This window comes from Chrysemys picta, chromosome 5 (assembly GCF_011386835.1).
Source record: "Chrysemys picta bellii isolate R12L10 chromosome 5, ASM1138683v2, whole genome shotgun sequence".
NCBI classification, from domain to species: domain Eukaryota; kingdom Metazoa; phylum Chordata; order Testudines; family Emydidae; genus Chrysemys; species Chrysemys picta.
In genome coordinates, this window is record NC_088795.1 from 40,737,986 (window position 1) to 40,755,856 (window position 17,871).

General features: G+C 40.5%; 1 protein-coding gene across 10 annotated transcripts in view; it reads right to left on the bottom strand.

The window, feature by feature from the left end:
- Positions 1 to 17,871, bottom strand: part of PDE5A (phosphodiesterase 5A) — a 198,610-nt gene that overhangs the window by 80,691 nt on the left and 100,048 nt on the right. For 2 of the 10 annotated variants that reach the window (XM_065596298.1, XM_008169630.4), the window contains exon 1: positions 11,049 to 11,200. The exons of 1 other annotated variant lie outside the window; for it this stretch is intronic. Coding sequence is in view for 4 of the 9 variants with exons in the window: in XM_005290290.5 (XP_005290347.2) it covers positions 12,752 to 12,855 (104 nt within the window). In the remaining 5 variants the exon portion in view is untranslated. 7 more of the 10 variants (XM_065596300.1, XM_065596297.1, XM_005290290.5 and 4 more) reach the window with 6 other exon arrangements.

Here is a 17,871-nt window from a genome sequence, read left to right on the forward strand (position 1 = left end):
AAGAAGCATATTTGTCTTCCCTTGTGAAGATTTGAGCACTGACATATGACTTGAAGTCTTGACTGGGACTAACAAGTACACAGATGTGGTGTTAAAAACTGATTCACTGATTGAGGATAGATTTAAAATGTGGTGATTCTATGTAGTGAATACTTGTCCAGGAAAAGAGTGATGTTACTGCAGACTACAAATCAGTATGGATTTCAGGATCATATATGAGAGAATATTTTTTTCCCTCAGGGCAGTGGTTGGTTAAAATGATCTAACAGAACTGCTGGACCAATTTCTGCTCTTAGTCACACCATAGTGCAGAAGGATAGTCCAGTGGTTATGGCAGAAGATCTGAGTTCAATTCCCTGCTCTGCTAGAAGCCTTCTGTTTGGAGGGGAGGGATAGCTCAGTGGTTTGAGCATTGGCCTGCTAAACCCAGGATTATGAGTTCAATCCTTATTTGGGGATTTAGTTGGGGGTTGGACTAGATGACCTTGTGATGTCCCTTCCAACCCCAATATTCTATGATAACTGAAAGTAGAATCTGATCTTTATCTGGGCTCCCAATTGCAGTATTTTGGTCCTGATCTTACAAAGATTTACACATGTGCTTATTATTCACACACTGTGAGATAATCCTGTCAAGGTCAATGGGACTAACAGTCCATACAGTTAAGCACAATTGTAAATCTTTTGCAGAATCAGGGCCTTAGACTGCATGCTCTTTTGGGTAGGTAACTTGGATGAAATGCTGGCCCCATTAAAGTCAATGGGAGTGTTCCCATTGAGTTCAGAATTTCATCCCACGTGTTTCCACTTCTTCTGTGAAGCGCCTAGCACACTTTTGGGTGAAATAATAATAATAATAATAACAACTATTATTGTGTATATCAACATCTATTACAAAGCACCCATGAATATTAAACAAGTCTGATAACTGGAAAATGATGTCAGATAATAAAATGCAATAGAATGACCACTAAATGATTCCACAATTGCTGTGAAAGAGAGGGTTATGGTTAATTATTTAAAAAAAATATTAGGAAGTAAATTCGGGGTTTATTTAATATATTAATAAGTATTCTCAATTATCTGTCTTCATTACAGTGTCATCATAATTTCTCTTTGAAAAAGAGATCTGGTTTCACCCAAATGGCTTATGAAATGATATTTTCATATGAAAAACTACATCAACAGGAAGAATGATTAATATATTATCATATATATCTGATTTTAACAAGGACTTCTTTATAGCACTTAATATGCTGAGCTTCCACAGATAATATTAAAATATGGGCGGGGAAACTTTGTACAATACATGAAATCATACTTTTCAAGAGGCATGTCAGCAAATTCACGCTGCAAGCTGTTTGAATAAGAGACAAAATAAGAAGCCAACATCTAATCATTCTCTTGATCGAAGGAGGAAAGGGAAATTTTTTAGAAGGAAAAAAAAATCATGGAAATGGCCAAAAATATCCCCTGAAGAAATAAACAGGTGATTATTAAATAAATAGTTGTATAAGAAGACTCCGTGAGCATCTCTGGATTAAAATCAGTGTTCCCGACTCTTGTGATTTCAGCATGAGACTTGCGATATTTGTTGTTTTTCTTTAAGCCTTAGCTCTGGAGATAAGCAATTACCTGAAAACCTCTGCTTTCATTAACAAAAATAAGCTTCTAGCCCTCCTGGTTGCAAAGAAAGCTTGAAAATGTGATTTGAGTGCACCCTAAAGGCTCAGAAACTAGAAGGCAACTAAAAAAAACCATTTATTATTATGTTAAAAACTCATGATTTTTAATCCAGTCTCGGATTGTGTGGAACCTGACTCATAATTTTTGAACATTTGGAGTTAGAAATACTGTAAAATCAAATGTAAACGCATTTATACAAGCAAAGAACAAGATGGAATAGCCTTCCTAACCTGCTCATTAATCAGCCAAATGTACTCACATACTTAACATTTGTAAGTCTATGATAAATTTGTACCTACCTACTGAACGACCACTGTTTATTAGAAGAGGCACACGGAGCCTGATTTTCTACTGCCTTGCATCTGTGTGATCATTTACATGAGATGAAAGGAAGAGTAAAATGCTATCATTCTGTCCTGGTAGTGTTTCACACTCAATTTGCACAGGTGTAAGTGACTATAAAATGTAAGGCAGTGGAGAATCAGGTGTACAGTGTACTGGTTACAGCATGGACTTGGTTTTTCAGAGAAGAGACCTGCAACTTTATTTGTCTGTAAACTGCCATAGCACAGGTTTACCAATGTAATAACAATTACAAACAAACAACAAAAACCTCTAACCCCAGCTCTGACTCCATGGCCCTAGAGCGATTCAATCTTTCCATTTCATCTTCTCCATCTGTAAAGCAGGATTTCAAAACTTATCTACCTGTTTCACAGGGGTGGTGGGAGGATTTAGAACCTGACTGTGTAAAACTTTTCTCAACCAAGTAGTCCCACTGCCTTGGAATAAGGACTTTCTCCTCATTGGAAAAAGAGTTTGCACTATTAGACTCTATGTTTGTAAAGCACTTTGAAATGGAACAAGACTATGCATTATACATTCTGTTAGCTTGACTGTAGAACTGTATAATTAGAAAAACATATATCTTCCCCCTAAATGTCTCTTTGATGGTGGTCTAGTAACCTGCCAACAGGTTAGTGTGTGGGTTTTTTACGAAATTGTGTAGATTAAGACAAGAACAAAATCCTATAGCTATAGCTCTCCTAAAACATGTTCTTATATTTTAAACTGATTAGACATTTGCAGAATTTAGGCAACAGTAAAGTTGTTTGAATTCAGCTGGAATAACAAAAATTTTATTGACCTGTTCTAAGTAACACTTCTTATAAGGAAATTATTCAGCTCCGTTTTCTCACACAGCTATATGCATGAGTTGAAGAACTAATGTTTCATTTGGATGAAATGCAAAACATAGTCGTTTTAATCTTTTTAAAAATCAATCAGAGGATTGACTTGACTTGTTTTTGCTTTTTCAGTACCAATTTCCATTTAACCATGACAAGTATAACAATTATTTTCTCAGCATACAATAAGCCATATAAGTAAGGTCTATCAGTACCAGACACCTATTGAACTACAAGAGAGATTAGTGGAAATAAATGAGAAATCACTATTTATGAGACAAATGGGATGTGAAAAGGACCAAATTAAGGGTCAATCCTGCAAACACTCCTAATTCACACAAGTAGTCTTCAATGGGCATAGGTATTTGCAGGATTTGGCCCTAAGGTTCTTAGGGCCAGAGAACTGCTGTGAGGGAGAAGTTGCAGCAGTGACAGTAGAGATTAGGTTTGTATAAAACAGGAGCAAATACTAATATCCAGGTGCTGCAAGAAGCCTGTTCATCCTTTCAAAACTACCCCAGCGTAGCCCTTTAAACATTGCTTGGTGTGCAGCTACAGCCACACGCCCTCCTTACTGCCTGCCTGCATCCTTTTCTTCCAGTGAGCCTGGACTGTGGCAACCATAATTGAGCCCAAAGTTCATGAATGGGAGTAGCTGATGGCTATTTTTACAGTCATTTGCATTTAGTCACATCCACTCCTCCCTCTCATTACAAGACGTTGAATGTTAGAGTATGGTGAGAACTGAATTTGCCAGGTGACCTCTTCCAACAGAAAACCTTTTGAGAGGATTTTGGGGGCGGAGCGGGAATGAGGGTTATTACTTTTGAAAATGGAGAATAAAATATTTGGGGAAAAACATATCCTTAAGTATACGGATGTTCCCTTGTACAGAGCTACATAACTCCAGCTCTTGTTATTTATTATTTGTATAAAAAGCTTACAAGTTAAATAGACAAGGACAGAAAGTGGGTGGAAGGGAAAACAGGCACAGAGGAGAAGTGACTTGTCCCAGGTCACACAGCAGGCCAAGGGGAGATCTGAGAGTAGAGCTGAGCTCTCCTGACTCCTGGTCAAGTGTTAAATCCCACAGACGATACTGCTCCCCACTAACTGCTCTTATGCAACTAATGCACTGTGACCTTAGATAAGTGACTTCACCACCATGCATTTCATTTTACCCATCTGCAAAACAGATATTATCCTTACTTACCCCCAAAAAACCTATGGTGATATTTAATGAGTTAAGGAGAAATTAGGATTGCCTTCCTCACATTAGCAGTGATACTATCTGTGTCAATAAGGGTCACAAAGTGATCGCCTTAACATCTATAAAACACTTTGAGATCCTTAGAAGAAAGGCACTCACACCTGAATTCATCTGGTATAGAATGCCAACATTCAGTTGCATTAATTTTTAGAGCCTGATCCTACTGCTGTTGAAGTCAACAGTTTTTCAAGATAGGCCTAATAATTAGTCTTTATCAATGTGCTTTTCTTAGAATAACCACTAGACGTCAACAATTTTCTTTTCAGTTTTTTTATGTAACTTAGATGTGGAAATAATTTCAAGGATCATCATCAACTTGAAATCTAGTTGATTTTTAACAAAACAGTTTAAGGTCGTTTCTGGTACTAAACCTGCCCCGTGCTCCCTTGCCAAGAGTTGAGGTTTTCCCATTTTCACACATTTTTTAAATGCTTTCCTCTCCCCTCTTGCTTTGTGAAAGACCTAAACAAACAGGAGAAATTGTATGACTACATAGTGGAAATAATGAAAAATAACAATATACAAAGTGCTGTCAAATGCACATAACTGAAAACACATAGAAAACTATTTTGTTCTAATCCCTTGATGTGTTACTTGTAACAACAGTAAGCAAAGTTTTTTTTTTTAAGATAGAAGTGTGATTTTAAAGATGATAGTGTCCATTTATGGGCCCAAATCAGCAAAGTTCCTATGCACATGCTTAACTTTAAACATGTGAGTAATGAATGGGACAACTCATGGTCTTCAAATTAAACATGTTCTTTGCCAAGTATAAATGTAAATGAAGAACTCTGGCTCCTGATTCAGATACAGTATTCTTGTTAGAGCTGAAATTAATGATTTTTCAGTGTCATACAATAATTTACATCTTGCCTCATGTTGGTGTTTTTTTCAAATAGGACATACAATTTGATTAGCTGGTGGAAGTGAGAATACCAAAAAGTGCATGTCCTTATGATAAATTATTATTCTTGGCTATTTACAAGTCATCTTTTACAACTAAACTGTAGGCCTAACCTTTTTTGTTTTCTTTTCAAAAACAGAAATCTGGCCCTAGAAGGGTTTTTCCATTCACAATACAAAAAAAGGCACAGCAAAACTACAGCGATACAAAGGTCAAGGTTTTAAATAATAAATGAGATATTTTATTTTTCCTGCTGATATGTTTGTTTCTTGCCCCAGCCTCAGAATAATTACGGGACCCATTCACTGTCCTATGAAGCCAATAGCAGTTTTGCCATTGATTCTAGTGGAAAAAGGTTTAAGCCCTAAAGGTGAAATTCACCGCTATGTACTACTAAAGTCCCACTTAAATTCCCAAAATAGGACTTAAGTAGGATTTAAGTGGTGCAGAGGCTTTGGGCTGGCCCTCTGTACAGGGGTGAATTCACCCTTAGCACATAAATAAATGGGAAAAAAAAATTTTTTTACTAAGTAAATATATTTTGTGGCTGGTGCCAGGCCTAACGTGAAATGACAACCATTGAATTACTCACAAGGGCCATTTGAACAAGGGTTTTTTTTTGGCATTCTGTAAATAGAGTCTTTTGCATCTAATGCTGTTTTTTGAGCAATTCATATAAATCACAAATTATTCCATGTAAATTTATTTATGTTTCTTGGACAGTAAAGAAGAGGGAGACTTACATTGTGTGACTTTGGTAATTATATTTGTCTATGACAAAGAAAATATATTTTCTTTAATTTAATGTTCAAAATGAAAATAGATTGTACAGTATTAGTCTGACTCAGGAAACGTTGCAGGAGGTTGAGCTGCATTGTTTGTAGTACTTGACCTGGATCCTACATTCTCCACACAATTCACCTTTAGACAAACATTCAAAAACATGCAAATACACTATGAAAACCTGAACATGCACTCTTTGGCCTGAAGACATTCTGATGAACAGTTTAAATTTCACCCCATTCAGAGGGCCAGCACAATGTCTATGCACCACTTAAATCCCACTTAAGCTTCAAAATCAGACTTAAGTGAAATTTAAGTAGTATATAGCCTTGTGCTAGCCTGCTGCATAGGGAGTGAACTTCATTCACGATCAGTAGCTGAAATCTGGGAGGATTCTTCAATAGACGCCAGTAGCCAAAATGTTTGTGAATTCCTATGGCTAAGAAATACTAACCCAATGGTAAAGATTCTCTGACTATCCATCACACCTTCCCACCTCCTTGAAATGGAATTTATACTCCCCTCCCCACACTTTATTTTCTTGTACCAAAAAGTTAGGGTCTGATCCTCTCACCCTGATGCACACAAAGCTCCCAATAAAGTCAAAGCGGGAACTGCCTGCACCTGCACTGCAGAATCATTTTGTACAAAAGGTGTGTGAGGCAGAAAGCCTGTCGACCCTGCTTTCTCTGAATTCATAGGAAGTTTTGCAGCTGTATTGACCTTCTCCTTTTAGACCCCTTTCTTGCAAATAAGTAGGCACAAGTGTAACTTACTTGCCTATATATGTAACTTGACTCATATGAGTAACTTTCCACATATCCCTACGCATTTGTTGGATTTGGGCCTTAAATTTTTGCAGTGGTCTTAATGCACAGTGTATAAATTTCTTTGGGGAGCTGAGGTTCCTGAAAAAAGGGTTTAAGAATGTGTGGGCTACTTAGAGGAAAAGGATTTTAAGAAAATTAGTTTTAAAAGGAAACACATTTCATGGTTTTTACAGAAAAAAACCCCTATCCTCCTCCACTCCTTTCTCAGTCAAAACTCTGTAAATATGTATAACGTGAACAAAATGTGCAAATGGGAGAAAATATACTGTGGCCAGAATGGTGTAACATGACTAATGTCAACAAGGTTACACCAGGGATTGATTTGACTCATTCCTGTAAAAATGTTCTATATTTTTAGGATTCATCTTTTTCAGAGGGGATTACCGAAGTATTTTCAAATTTGATTATTCAAAAATAACTCTCCAAAACACACATTCAGAATCTGTTTGACAGTCTGAACTTCTGTACACTTATTATAAAAATGCATAAACTTCCTCTAATATAGAAACAAACTAAGCATAGGCATATTGCTTTGAATAATACTATGAGACAACACCCAAGAACTATAACTAACATAAGCTTATGAAGCTAAAACACTAAATAGATGGCTCAAGATGAAAGACATTTTCCAATATCTCCCTGAAGATGGAGACTGAAGACCTCTGAACTGAGAAACCAGCCCAAATGGAATACTTGGAGCTGTCATTAAGAGAAATAAACTATGCTTGCCCTTTCACATATCATGGATATAGTCAACCTGTGTTATAATAACCCAAGATAGTTATAGCAAAGAGCCTTATTTTCACTAGGACAAAAGCAAAGCTTAGCTTAATAATTTTTATCTATCAGACCATACATTTAGGAAGCCAGAAAAAAAAAAACCTCTATGGAACAATGAAGTTGCCTATAGCTGGAACACAATTTTCCCCTGAGCTGAGTGAATCAGCAGTGAACAGTGAATTTGTCTTTGAGCACGAAAGGTACTAAGAGAAAGTCACACCAGTATTTTTAAGAGGAACAATAAAGGAAACCAGAAATATTGTATACACTAGTATACTGGTTTCTTGAAGAGAGCTTTAAGTAAGGGTGAAGCTTGGGGGATGAAAGTGGTGTGACAAACTACCTGGATAACATTTTTACAAAAAGTATACCATCAGTAATCTGATACTGATAACAGACTCACCCCAACTGTAACAGAAGTTGGTAAGAACAAGGAATGCAAGGTTAGTCCAATATACCAATCAAACTTGTACACCATTCAATACACCATGCTTAATAATATTTGAAGAATGATTTTAACATCGATTATGAAAAGGTTACAATAATAGTATGGGTAATCAATATAGATTCTAAAATAAAGTCCATATGCTGTACAAGAATGAGATGAATTAAATTTAATTTGAAAACCATTTCCTCCGCTTTCTGAAAAAGCCATTTTTACAAACAAAATTCTAAAATTCTGAAAGGGAAAAACATCACAAAGGAAGATTAATTTTAGTAGGGGAATGCTTAAAAAAAGAAATAGCTTAATTTTACTAGGAAATAGGAACTTGAAGAAGTGGTACAACAAACCAACAGATGTACAGTATGAACTATTATCACTAAAAATTTTGTATTTGAGTAAGCCAAAATTAAACAAGCCTAAATAAACGAAGCCGTATTTGCCCCGCTGTAACTTCATTAAGTGTGCCAGGGACAAATTTGAACCATTGTTCTGCATCTTGATCAGAGATATCAAAACTCACATTTAATATTTATTTACACACTTCCCAGATAGCCTTGTACAAAACAAAAAGTAATAAAATATCTGTGGGTACCTGATACTATAAACCATTATCAAGTGAGTAGTCCTTACTCCCATGTAGTCAATGGAAATGAGTATGTCGGTAAAAGCTTCAAATTTGAATAAGTTTTTGTAGGAACAGGCCCAGGTTGTACACTTTCATATCAGAACATATTGCATCACAGAATTCATTCATCCACCAAATCAGTACAAACTGTGGAACAGAAGTAATACGGCCTATACTGAGCACCTTCTAAAAAGTGCTGAGCAGCCTACAGGAGATGTTCAGCATCTTGCAGGATTAGATCCATAGCTTGTAGCCATAACGGATATAAGGTTTAAACTGTTGTTATACAATTAAATTTGCATAGCATTGTTATCCTTTTTGTAAAAGTTAACACACAGGTGGTCAAGTCTTGCAGCCCATACTGACATGGGCCCAGAATACTGACTAGCAATGCTTCCATAGCTGTGTAGATTACAAATAATTATAAATTAACTGAAATATATATTTTATTTTAAAGTGTTGCTTTCTAGGAAATGTGGTCTCTCCATAAACCATACACAGAAATCCATTAATGATGATGTGATCTATACAAAATAGACAAATATCACATGTATTTTACAGAATATGTATGATTCTGTGGCTCTAAATTTATAAAATACTTGGGATAAAACCACCTAAACTAATCTTTTCTTTCTTTTTTTATTTACTCATGTGAGTACTCCTATTGAAGTCAGTGGGATTACTCTATGAGTAAGGAATTGCACAAATTAATCCATGAAGGGAGAGAGGAATATTTTGTATAATTGATTTTAATATTGAAAAGATACTTGCTCAATAAGATCCCAATCCAAAGCCCATTGAAATCAATGGAAAGAGTTACAAGGATTGGGTTTTGAATCACACACTCAATGTTTATTCTCAGTTTTGATTCTTAACCTTGCAACAAATGATAGAGCTCAATTCTGTTTCTGCTCATTTGTATTCATATTTGAAAATGTAACAGAAAAGCTCTGATGCTTTCAGCAAAATAAAGTTAATTATACATAGCAATATGAATTCAGACTAAAACATGATGTGCCTATTCCATGAGTTACCAAATTAATTCAAGGTGTGTGTGTGTGTGTGTATATATAAAAACTGATGAAACAAACTAAAAAGTGCAGAACTAAATTAGATTTTAAAAGTACAGGTTAAAAACTATCTCAGAGAAATCCCATTTACCAGACAAAACAAGTACAACATTAAGCAAAAGTAAACTGCAATCACCTCAGTTCAATGTAATTATTGCTGTAGCACAAACTATGCAATTTTTAAAAAAATAACAAAACATGGAATCAAATTCAGGGTTCTCTATCAAGCCATATTCCAAAATAACTCCACAATATAGACAATTATACCTTTTACTAAATACACTGTAATTTTCACTCCATGCATCTGAAGAAGTGGGTTTTTTACCCACGAAAGCTTATGCCCAAATAAATCTATTAGTCTTTAAGGTGCCACTGTACTCGTCGTTGTTTTTACTAAATACACTGATTGCTTCAAACTCTTAAAGGTTTATGAAGCATAATTTGAGAGTATACAAAGAAAACCAGATAGGCCATCAAATAATTGAAAACTTGCCTTTTCTTTGTATAGACTCCTACTTATAAAATAAGTTCAAAACAAAGCTGTTACACTTAAGTCAGACTGGCAGACAGTTCTGAAAATAATGTGACATCTCAATAGCTATAAAAAAAACAACAACAGGATAGTTGCCAAACAAGCATTTGAAGCTGACAGTTTTCTGTAGAAATCTTATAAAAATGTATGGGTATTTCAGTTAGTCACAGGTACCTGATTAATTTGTATTTTGTGAACCACCACTGCCTTTTCCAGACCTTTACAAAAATACAACTGTTTCTGAGTGTTAAAAAAAAAAGACTAGCCAACCTACTCCATGGGGAAAACAAATCGACATAATGGGTTACTATTAATTAGCATTTGTATTTGTTCAGTGCTACTTCCAATTTCCAAAGGAAGTGTGGCAAGCTGACCTGATAAAATGCTACTTCTCAAAGCTGGTTAAAATACTATCACCCTATTTTTCATGGATAAACAAACTATCCTTCACTCATATACCATTCACCAGTATTCTGTAAAAATATAAAGGTTAACCACACATGCAAATTATCCCCATCCAGCTCTTACTTTTCTTAAAGCTATTTAACTTATTTTAGGGTGTTTTTTTTTAAGATAGCACATTTTGATTGCTGTTTTCTAGAGAGATGAATCTGACAGCCTGTCTGCTATGAAAGCAGCAGGAGGGGAGGAGAAGGGATCTCGCACAGATGGTAACAGGGAAGCAGGTGACTGACCCCTGAAGCCTTCTCGCTCGCTGCAAGTCAATAATTAATGGGGATCTCTCTTCTTACCGCCCCATCCCATGCAGAGAGGGGCAGCAGCAAAACTCATTCAGAACCCATCCATTCCTCTTAAGTGACTTGGGAGGTAAGTAAATCAGCAGCGATAGCAGATGGTGCAAGCAGCTCAGGAACAAGAGTGAATCCGCAAAGATGGTGCGTGCACTCAAAGGACCGAATTACACAATTTACTAACCAGCCCTGCACTCCGATATGCCGTGGGAGCTGCAGACCGCCTGCACTCTGCATCCCCACGGCTTTGTTTATAGGAAAATATTCAAACTGGAAACCCGACTCCACTTCTAAAAATAGTTGCATTTACTCCCTTTCAACCGCAATCCCACCGCTGAGGTGTCAGTGACAATGATGAGCAGATATACCTCGTCTTATCTCCAAACGGCAACATGACAAGCCAGAGGGGCGTCAGCTCAGACGAGCGACTCTGATCTCTACACTAAATCTTTGCAATAAATAAATAAATTAAATCCAAGCCACCCTCCAATAATAGTTCATAGGAAAACTTCTTAGCACTGGCGCTGTCCCCGGGCTGCTTCTTGCGGTGTGCAGCGCAGCGCTGCCCCCTGGCGGGGAATATCCCTGCCGAGAGCTCCCTGCAGTGTCAAAGCCTCACTGGGAACTTCTCTCCCTCGCCTGCACCCGGCTGTGCGCCTCCAAGAGACACCCCTAATCAATCCCCTCCCCGGACGCTTCCCCACGCTGCGCTCGTCCACGTGGAGACACCACCTCCCCGACACCATCCAGAATCACCCGCCCCCCTTCCCCACCGCCTTCCTTAACTGCTGCAGCTCCCCCAAGTCCCTTCAGTCCCCACCGCTCCCTATGCTCATCCTGCAGAACCCCTCCGGCCGCAGATCCCCCCCCACACACGTATCCAGACTTTGGTCCCCTCCCCAAATGCTGCACCATGCACCCCCCCTTCCTCCAGCTACACAGCGCCACTCCCTTTAGCCCCTACTTCCCTTCCCAACTGCAGAAGCACCCCCAGGTCCCCCACTCCCAGCCAGACTCCCCTAACTGGAGAGACACCTTTAGCCCCTACTTCCCTTCCCAACTGCAGAAGCACCCCCAGGTCCCCCACTCCCAGCCAGACTCCCCTAACTGGAGAGACACCCCCAGCCCCGCCCTCGCTCGCTCCCCAAACGCAGCGCAGAGACAGCTCACGACCAGCCGTTCCAGGCGCCTCAACCCACTTGGCACTTCCATCGCTCACCCCCTCTCCCGCCTCGCCCTGCTGTCCGCGGCAGAGATGTCAAAACCGGACCGCTGTGCGGAGCCCGGAGCGCAGCGCCTTGTGTGGCCATTAACAAGTGACACAACCCCCCAAAAGCGGGGTTAGACGTTAGCAGGGGCCCCGGCCTATTTCGGGGGGGGGGGGGGATGTCCCCATGGCTACTCGTGCGAGGTGAACGATGTAGGTTTACAGAGCGAGCCCTAGTCCCAGGTCAGGCCTAGGGGTTCTAGAACTGTGAATCTCCCCTTGCACTGCCTGCCAAGTCCCCACTGCTCCGTGGCTCAGAGCCTCGCAACGCCCGGGGCGCTGGGGCAGCGCGTAGCGTGGGGGCGCTGAGAGCCACCGATGCAAACTGCAAACCCTGCACAGACTGAAAAGCACTTCGGGTGCAGCAGCACCCCCTGCACCTATGCGCAGCGCGGCTCTGCTGGGGGCCAGGCCGGGCAGGCAGAGCCCGCTGCGGAGCAAAACCCCGGGAAGCGCTTGCCTGTGAACTTGGCAGCGGAACAGAGCGGCTGTGTGTTGGTTTCAGTTTTGGCAGCTGTCGGGAGGGGAGCAGTGGAGGGGAAGGTGCTTCGGGGAAATCCGAGGGCTCGGATGCGGGGAAGGAGGCTCTGCCGCCTCGCCTCGCCCCCCGCTGCTCTTACCTTGTAGCTTTCCTAACAAAGTAAGAGCGGGTAAAGTCCCAGTGATCATCCAGCCAGGCTTCTACCGCTTCCTGCTGCGGCGGGGGGAGGCAGCTGCGCTCCATGGTCCGAGCCGCTCGCTGCTGTCCCCGCTCCCTGGCCCGCCGCCTCTCGGACTGCCACCGCTGCCGCGCTCGGCTTGTTGTTGTTGATTTCACCCCCTCCCCTACGGCCTCTTGTCTAATCAGAGACAGGAGAGCTCAGGAGACCCTCCTCCTCCTCCGCGCAGAGCTTGGACCCTGGCGCTCAGCCAGCGCCCCACCCAGCCCCACCCCCCCGGCGCTCTGCCTCTCTCCTGCTCCCAGGTGTTTGCCCGGGGCAGGCGGCGGGCAGCCAGCCAGCTCCGCCGCGACTCCAGCCCCGGTCCTGTCCCGCAGCGCCAGCACCCCCAGGAGCTGCTGGCCGCAAAATATCTCACTGCGGCTGCTCCTCTACCTCCTCGTGCAGGGGATTACCCTGCTTCAAACGGGGGCAAAGGCGCGAGGGACCTGGCTTTACAGCAGCACTCTGCTAGGGGTGGGGGAAGCGCCCAGGAGCGAGCCTACTGTCCGTGGGGCACAACGTCCCCCCAGCTGCAGCCCAGGGCAGTGCCAGGAGTGCTCTTGATTAAGTGACTGAAGGAAAAAACGAGACATTTGTTTGTGTGCCACACGCTGGAGCTGCTCCTTGTTTGGAAGGTGAAGCCTGGTGGAGCAGATGCCCCAGGAGGAGGCCCTAGAAAGAGAGAAAAGTAAGTTGAAAAAACAGAACTATGAATCCCAAGTGTGCCTTCAGGGCCTTGGGTTTTCCACAGTATTATTTTTTAAAGAGTCTATGTTTCATCCCTTGTATAAAAGGTGGTAGATTGAAATCCCTTTCCAGAATGTCTCATTGGAACATAGCTCTAGCCATAGGGCACTAAAGCCCCCATTTTCCATCTTGCCTTCCTAAGGTTAGGTTCTTCAATCCATATGTGGATACCAAAACAGCAGTAGCCTGGTTTTCAAAGGTGCGGAGCATTCACAGCTCCTATTTTCTCTAACTTTAGGTGCGTAGGTTTGAAAATTGTGGGCTAAATGCTTGACCACTAGTATGACCCAAGCACAAGAATCACACAGCCCTCAAATCCCAGATTCCCTATCTAGAGAGCCCTCATAATATTGAAGGTTAGACCTTGGAACAGGGATAAGTAAATGTGAGATTTAGGGGCTTTAAATTTGTGACAAAGACTCAGGAATGAGAAGCTTCAAATATTGTAGCAGAGGAGACTGGAGATTAAGCGCAATTATTAACATGCGTAGTTGTCTGTCCTCAGTTTCAATTTCTGATGGCAACATCTCACATATAACAGCAAGTTTCTATGGAAAGGGGAAAACAGGAGTTTAAAATGAGTGGCCTACTTTGTAATCAAGTAGGATAGAGATATATTCATATAGGGTGTAAATCATCTCATTGCAGAAGGCGAATACAATATTTTCAGCCGCACATAAACTTGTGATGAAGGCTGGAAGACTGCGAATAGAGCAGATACCCATGAATGCCTCTGTAGTTCTTGTGTGCTCTTTAGGGGGACTCCACTGCAGTTCCAAACAGGTTGATGCAGAATTTGGGAGTGTGGGCTGAGGTAGTGGTGACTGGCCCTGCTCATAAAATGGCTTTGCAACTATGCAGCCTGAGGGAACAGATTCTCTATCATTCTCAGGTAATGTATGCAGAAAATCCAAATGCTTGGGCTTTGTGAAGGATTTGTGGATTTCAACTGTAATTATAATAAAGCGGTGCACACAGAAAGGGAAACAACAAGAACTTCCCTAATTTGTTTTATAATAGTCTCAGAAGGCTTGTCAACAGCTGCAGAAAAAGGGAACCAGGAAAGTCAGGAATAAGCCAGTCTGTCTAAATGGGAAGATTCAAAAGGCTATTCGACCTAAACGGAACTTCAAAATTTGGAAATCTGACTCTAGTGAAGCCAATAAATAGGAGCATAAATTACAGCAGGCAATAAGTAGGAGGGAAATTAGAAGGGCCAGAATGGACTGAGCAAATTAATGGTGTAAAATGAACAACAAGTGATTCTTTAAGTACATCAGAAGTGGGAAGCCTGGGACAGAAACAGAAGGTCTGCCATATTATCAAGGTTAAAGGACGCAATTAAGGAAAATAAAGACATTGCTGAAAAGCTAAAAGATAACTTTGCACCAGTCTTCACTACCAAGGATGCAAGGAGAAACTTCCCCAACACTTGCTCTCTTCTGATAATAAAGATGAAGTACTCTCAGAGATTCAGGTGTTGGAAGAAGAGGCGCTGAAACAAATGACTAATTTAAAAGCAGTAAATTACCAGGCCCATGTGTCATATTCCCAAGAGTTCTGAAGGTGCTAAGGTATGAAGTTGCTGAGTGTTGCTAACAAAAATATGTAATCTTATTAAAAACAGACAATAATCCAGAGGATTGGAAGGAATCAAATAAGAGGGGACATTACAAAAAAAATAAAATAATGGACAGTATGGAAAACATAGGTCAGGAACTTCTGTGCTGCCTGTCTCATAACACAAGAACAATTAAAAGGTAGCAAATTCAAAACTGATAAAAGGAAATACTTTTTCACACAACTCACAATTAGACTGTGGAATTCATTGCCAAAGGAAATAATTGAGGCCAAAACAAATGTGATTCAAAAAGGGATTAGACAGTTATACGGATAACAAGTATATCCAGAGTTGTCATAGTAAACGCTAACACATTTCAAAAGGAATCTAATGCTTCAAAGTTTAAGCCAATCTCTAACTATTAGGCCAGGAGGAGACCTAATGTGGGGGCAGATTGTCTCACATCTGTCTGCTGTGAGGTTCTTACACTTGCTTGAGAAGCATCTGGCACTGGCTACTGCCAGAGACAGGACACCGGACTAGTTTGACGTTGGGCCTGGTCCTGTGTGGAAATTCCTATGTTCCTATGATGTCTGCACATATGTTTCCAGTCCGTCATCTGATAAGAAATCTGAGCATTCACTTATATTTAAGTTGTTTAAATATTTTGGATTATTTCACAAAACAAACTGAAAAATACATGAAAATACTGATATTCTTTTATCTTCTTTATATTTTTTCCTTCAGTTTTCTTCCCACTGTACAAATAATGATTTTTAAAAATTCTTTTTCACAAATGTGGCTGATTTTAAAATCTAGGGGAAATTTCCCTCTGAAGGATACTACAGTCTCAGGTATTCACAGTGACCTTTTTTTTTTTTCTGGATGAGCCAAATCCAGGGTGATATTTCAGAACATATATGATAACATGATTGTGGTGTGTTTGTATTAGCTGGTTTGCTTTATTTGGATGGACTATCAAGTTAGTACTACAAAGGAAATATAGTGCCATTGTAAATAATCATAGACAACACACAAACACTTATGGAGACTGTCACAGGTCTCCTATGGATGTTTCACTCTCTAATATGAAATGTTCCTTATAATCTGCCTCTAAATCAAAAGGCCTCTCAGTGTGTTGTGCATCTCAGTTGCAACACATGCTATCCCACATCTCAGATTATTATTAGTAAAAGTATCACTGATAGTAATAACATTTTTATTATAGTAGCTCCCCACAAAGGTCCCAGTTGAGAATGAGTCCCCATTGTTCTGGGCACTGTGGAAATGTAGAGCTAAATGCCAGCTTGCACAGACACACGGGAGCAATGGGGTATAAACTGGAATGATCAGACTACCTGCACCAGGTAGGAGAGCATACATTTTCCCACACACAAAGAAAGGGGAAATCCCTGAGGCAGATTCTGGTTCCGGCTTGTCACAATGCCATGATTTAGCCCATAGATAAGAGACAATGTAGCTAGTACAGGAGATATCTTCCTGTATTCACAGTGGTAAGACATTAGTAGCTGAGAAGCATGCTTTCCAAACAGAGATTAGAATACCCTTTTCCACAACAAGTATAAATGGAACTGCTAGGGGGTAGGGAAGGAGATTGTCACTGTATATTTTCATGAATATACTATTTGTACTATCCTGAACATGCTATTTTCATTTTTAAGATGACAAGTGGATATAAAAGCCAAACACAACAAAGATGTGAAGGCTAAAAGTGGAAAAAGCCTTCCAAAACTCTGGCGTGCAAAGCATACAGGAAAGAACTCTGCATCTCAGCTCACACCGAGGCTTTTCAGTTTGTTCCCAGAGCTCAGATGACAGCACTAATAGCTGTGAGCTTGGAAAGGATTCTGAGTAATGATCTATGAATAAGTAAACCCTATTCAAGTTCAAAAGCTACTTGTGGCAAAGCAGGACATTTGTGTGTTCAGTGTCACAGTTTCAGGGTAACTGCACCTATATTCCTCCTTCATGGTCTACTCCAGGAGTACCCCAGTCAGGTACTCCTGGAGTAGACCATGTCCCACTCCCTTCTGACCAGGGGTTTAAAGACTGCACAGCTCCCTGCCTTATACTGACCACCAAACCAGCCTGCCTAATGGTCAGTGCCTGTGCATTGCCTTCTCTCCAAGGGGTATGAAGTGTGTATTGCCAGCAGTTACAAGTTACCATGCAGTTCTCTCTAAGCAAGCACATTTATGCTTAAGGTAAAAGTATTACAGAGAAAACACAATAAAAATAAACAGATTTAAACACACACGAACATACCAGGAGTCACCCACCTATCAGTCTTTTGCAGTCCTAGTAGGCCAAAGTCTTTCTGACCCTTCCACAATGGTTGAGAGGGTCTCCCCTTGGACAGAAGGGCCTGTCTGTTTGCTGGATCAGGAAGAAGGTCATGAGTCAGTTCAAGCTTATCTTTTTATACCAAAAACCCTTTCTTTGTTTCTTAGTCTCTAGGAAATTCATCCTGAACCAGTCTATGCAAACCACCCAATGGGGTGAAACATCTCTGGAGATGTTTACAATCTTTGAGGTAATCACCCTCTACTGTTTTAGCTCCTAGAGGAGCTGTGGTAACCCTACTCCATGGAGTAGAACACAATCATACAAACTATTCATAAATATAATATTATGGTCCGCAAAGGTATTACGTGCAGGTTGCAATATCTGTCACATTCAGTATAAGAGCCAGCATGTACAAAAGTGCTAA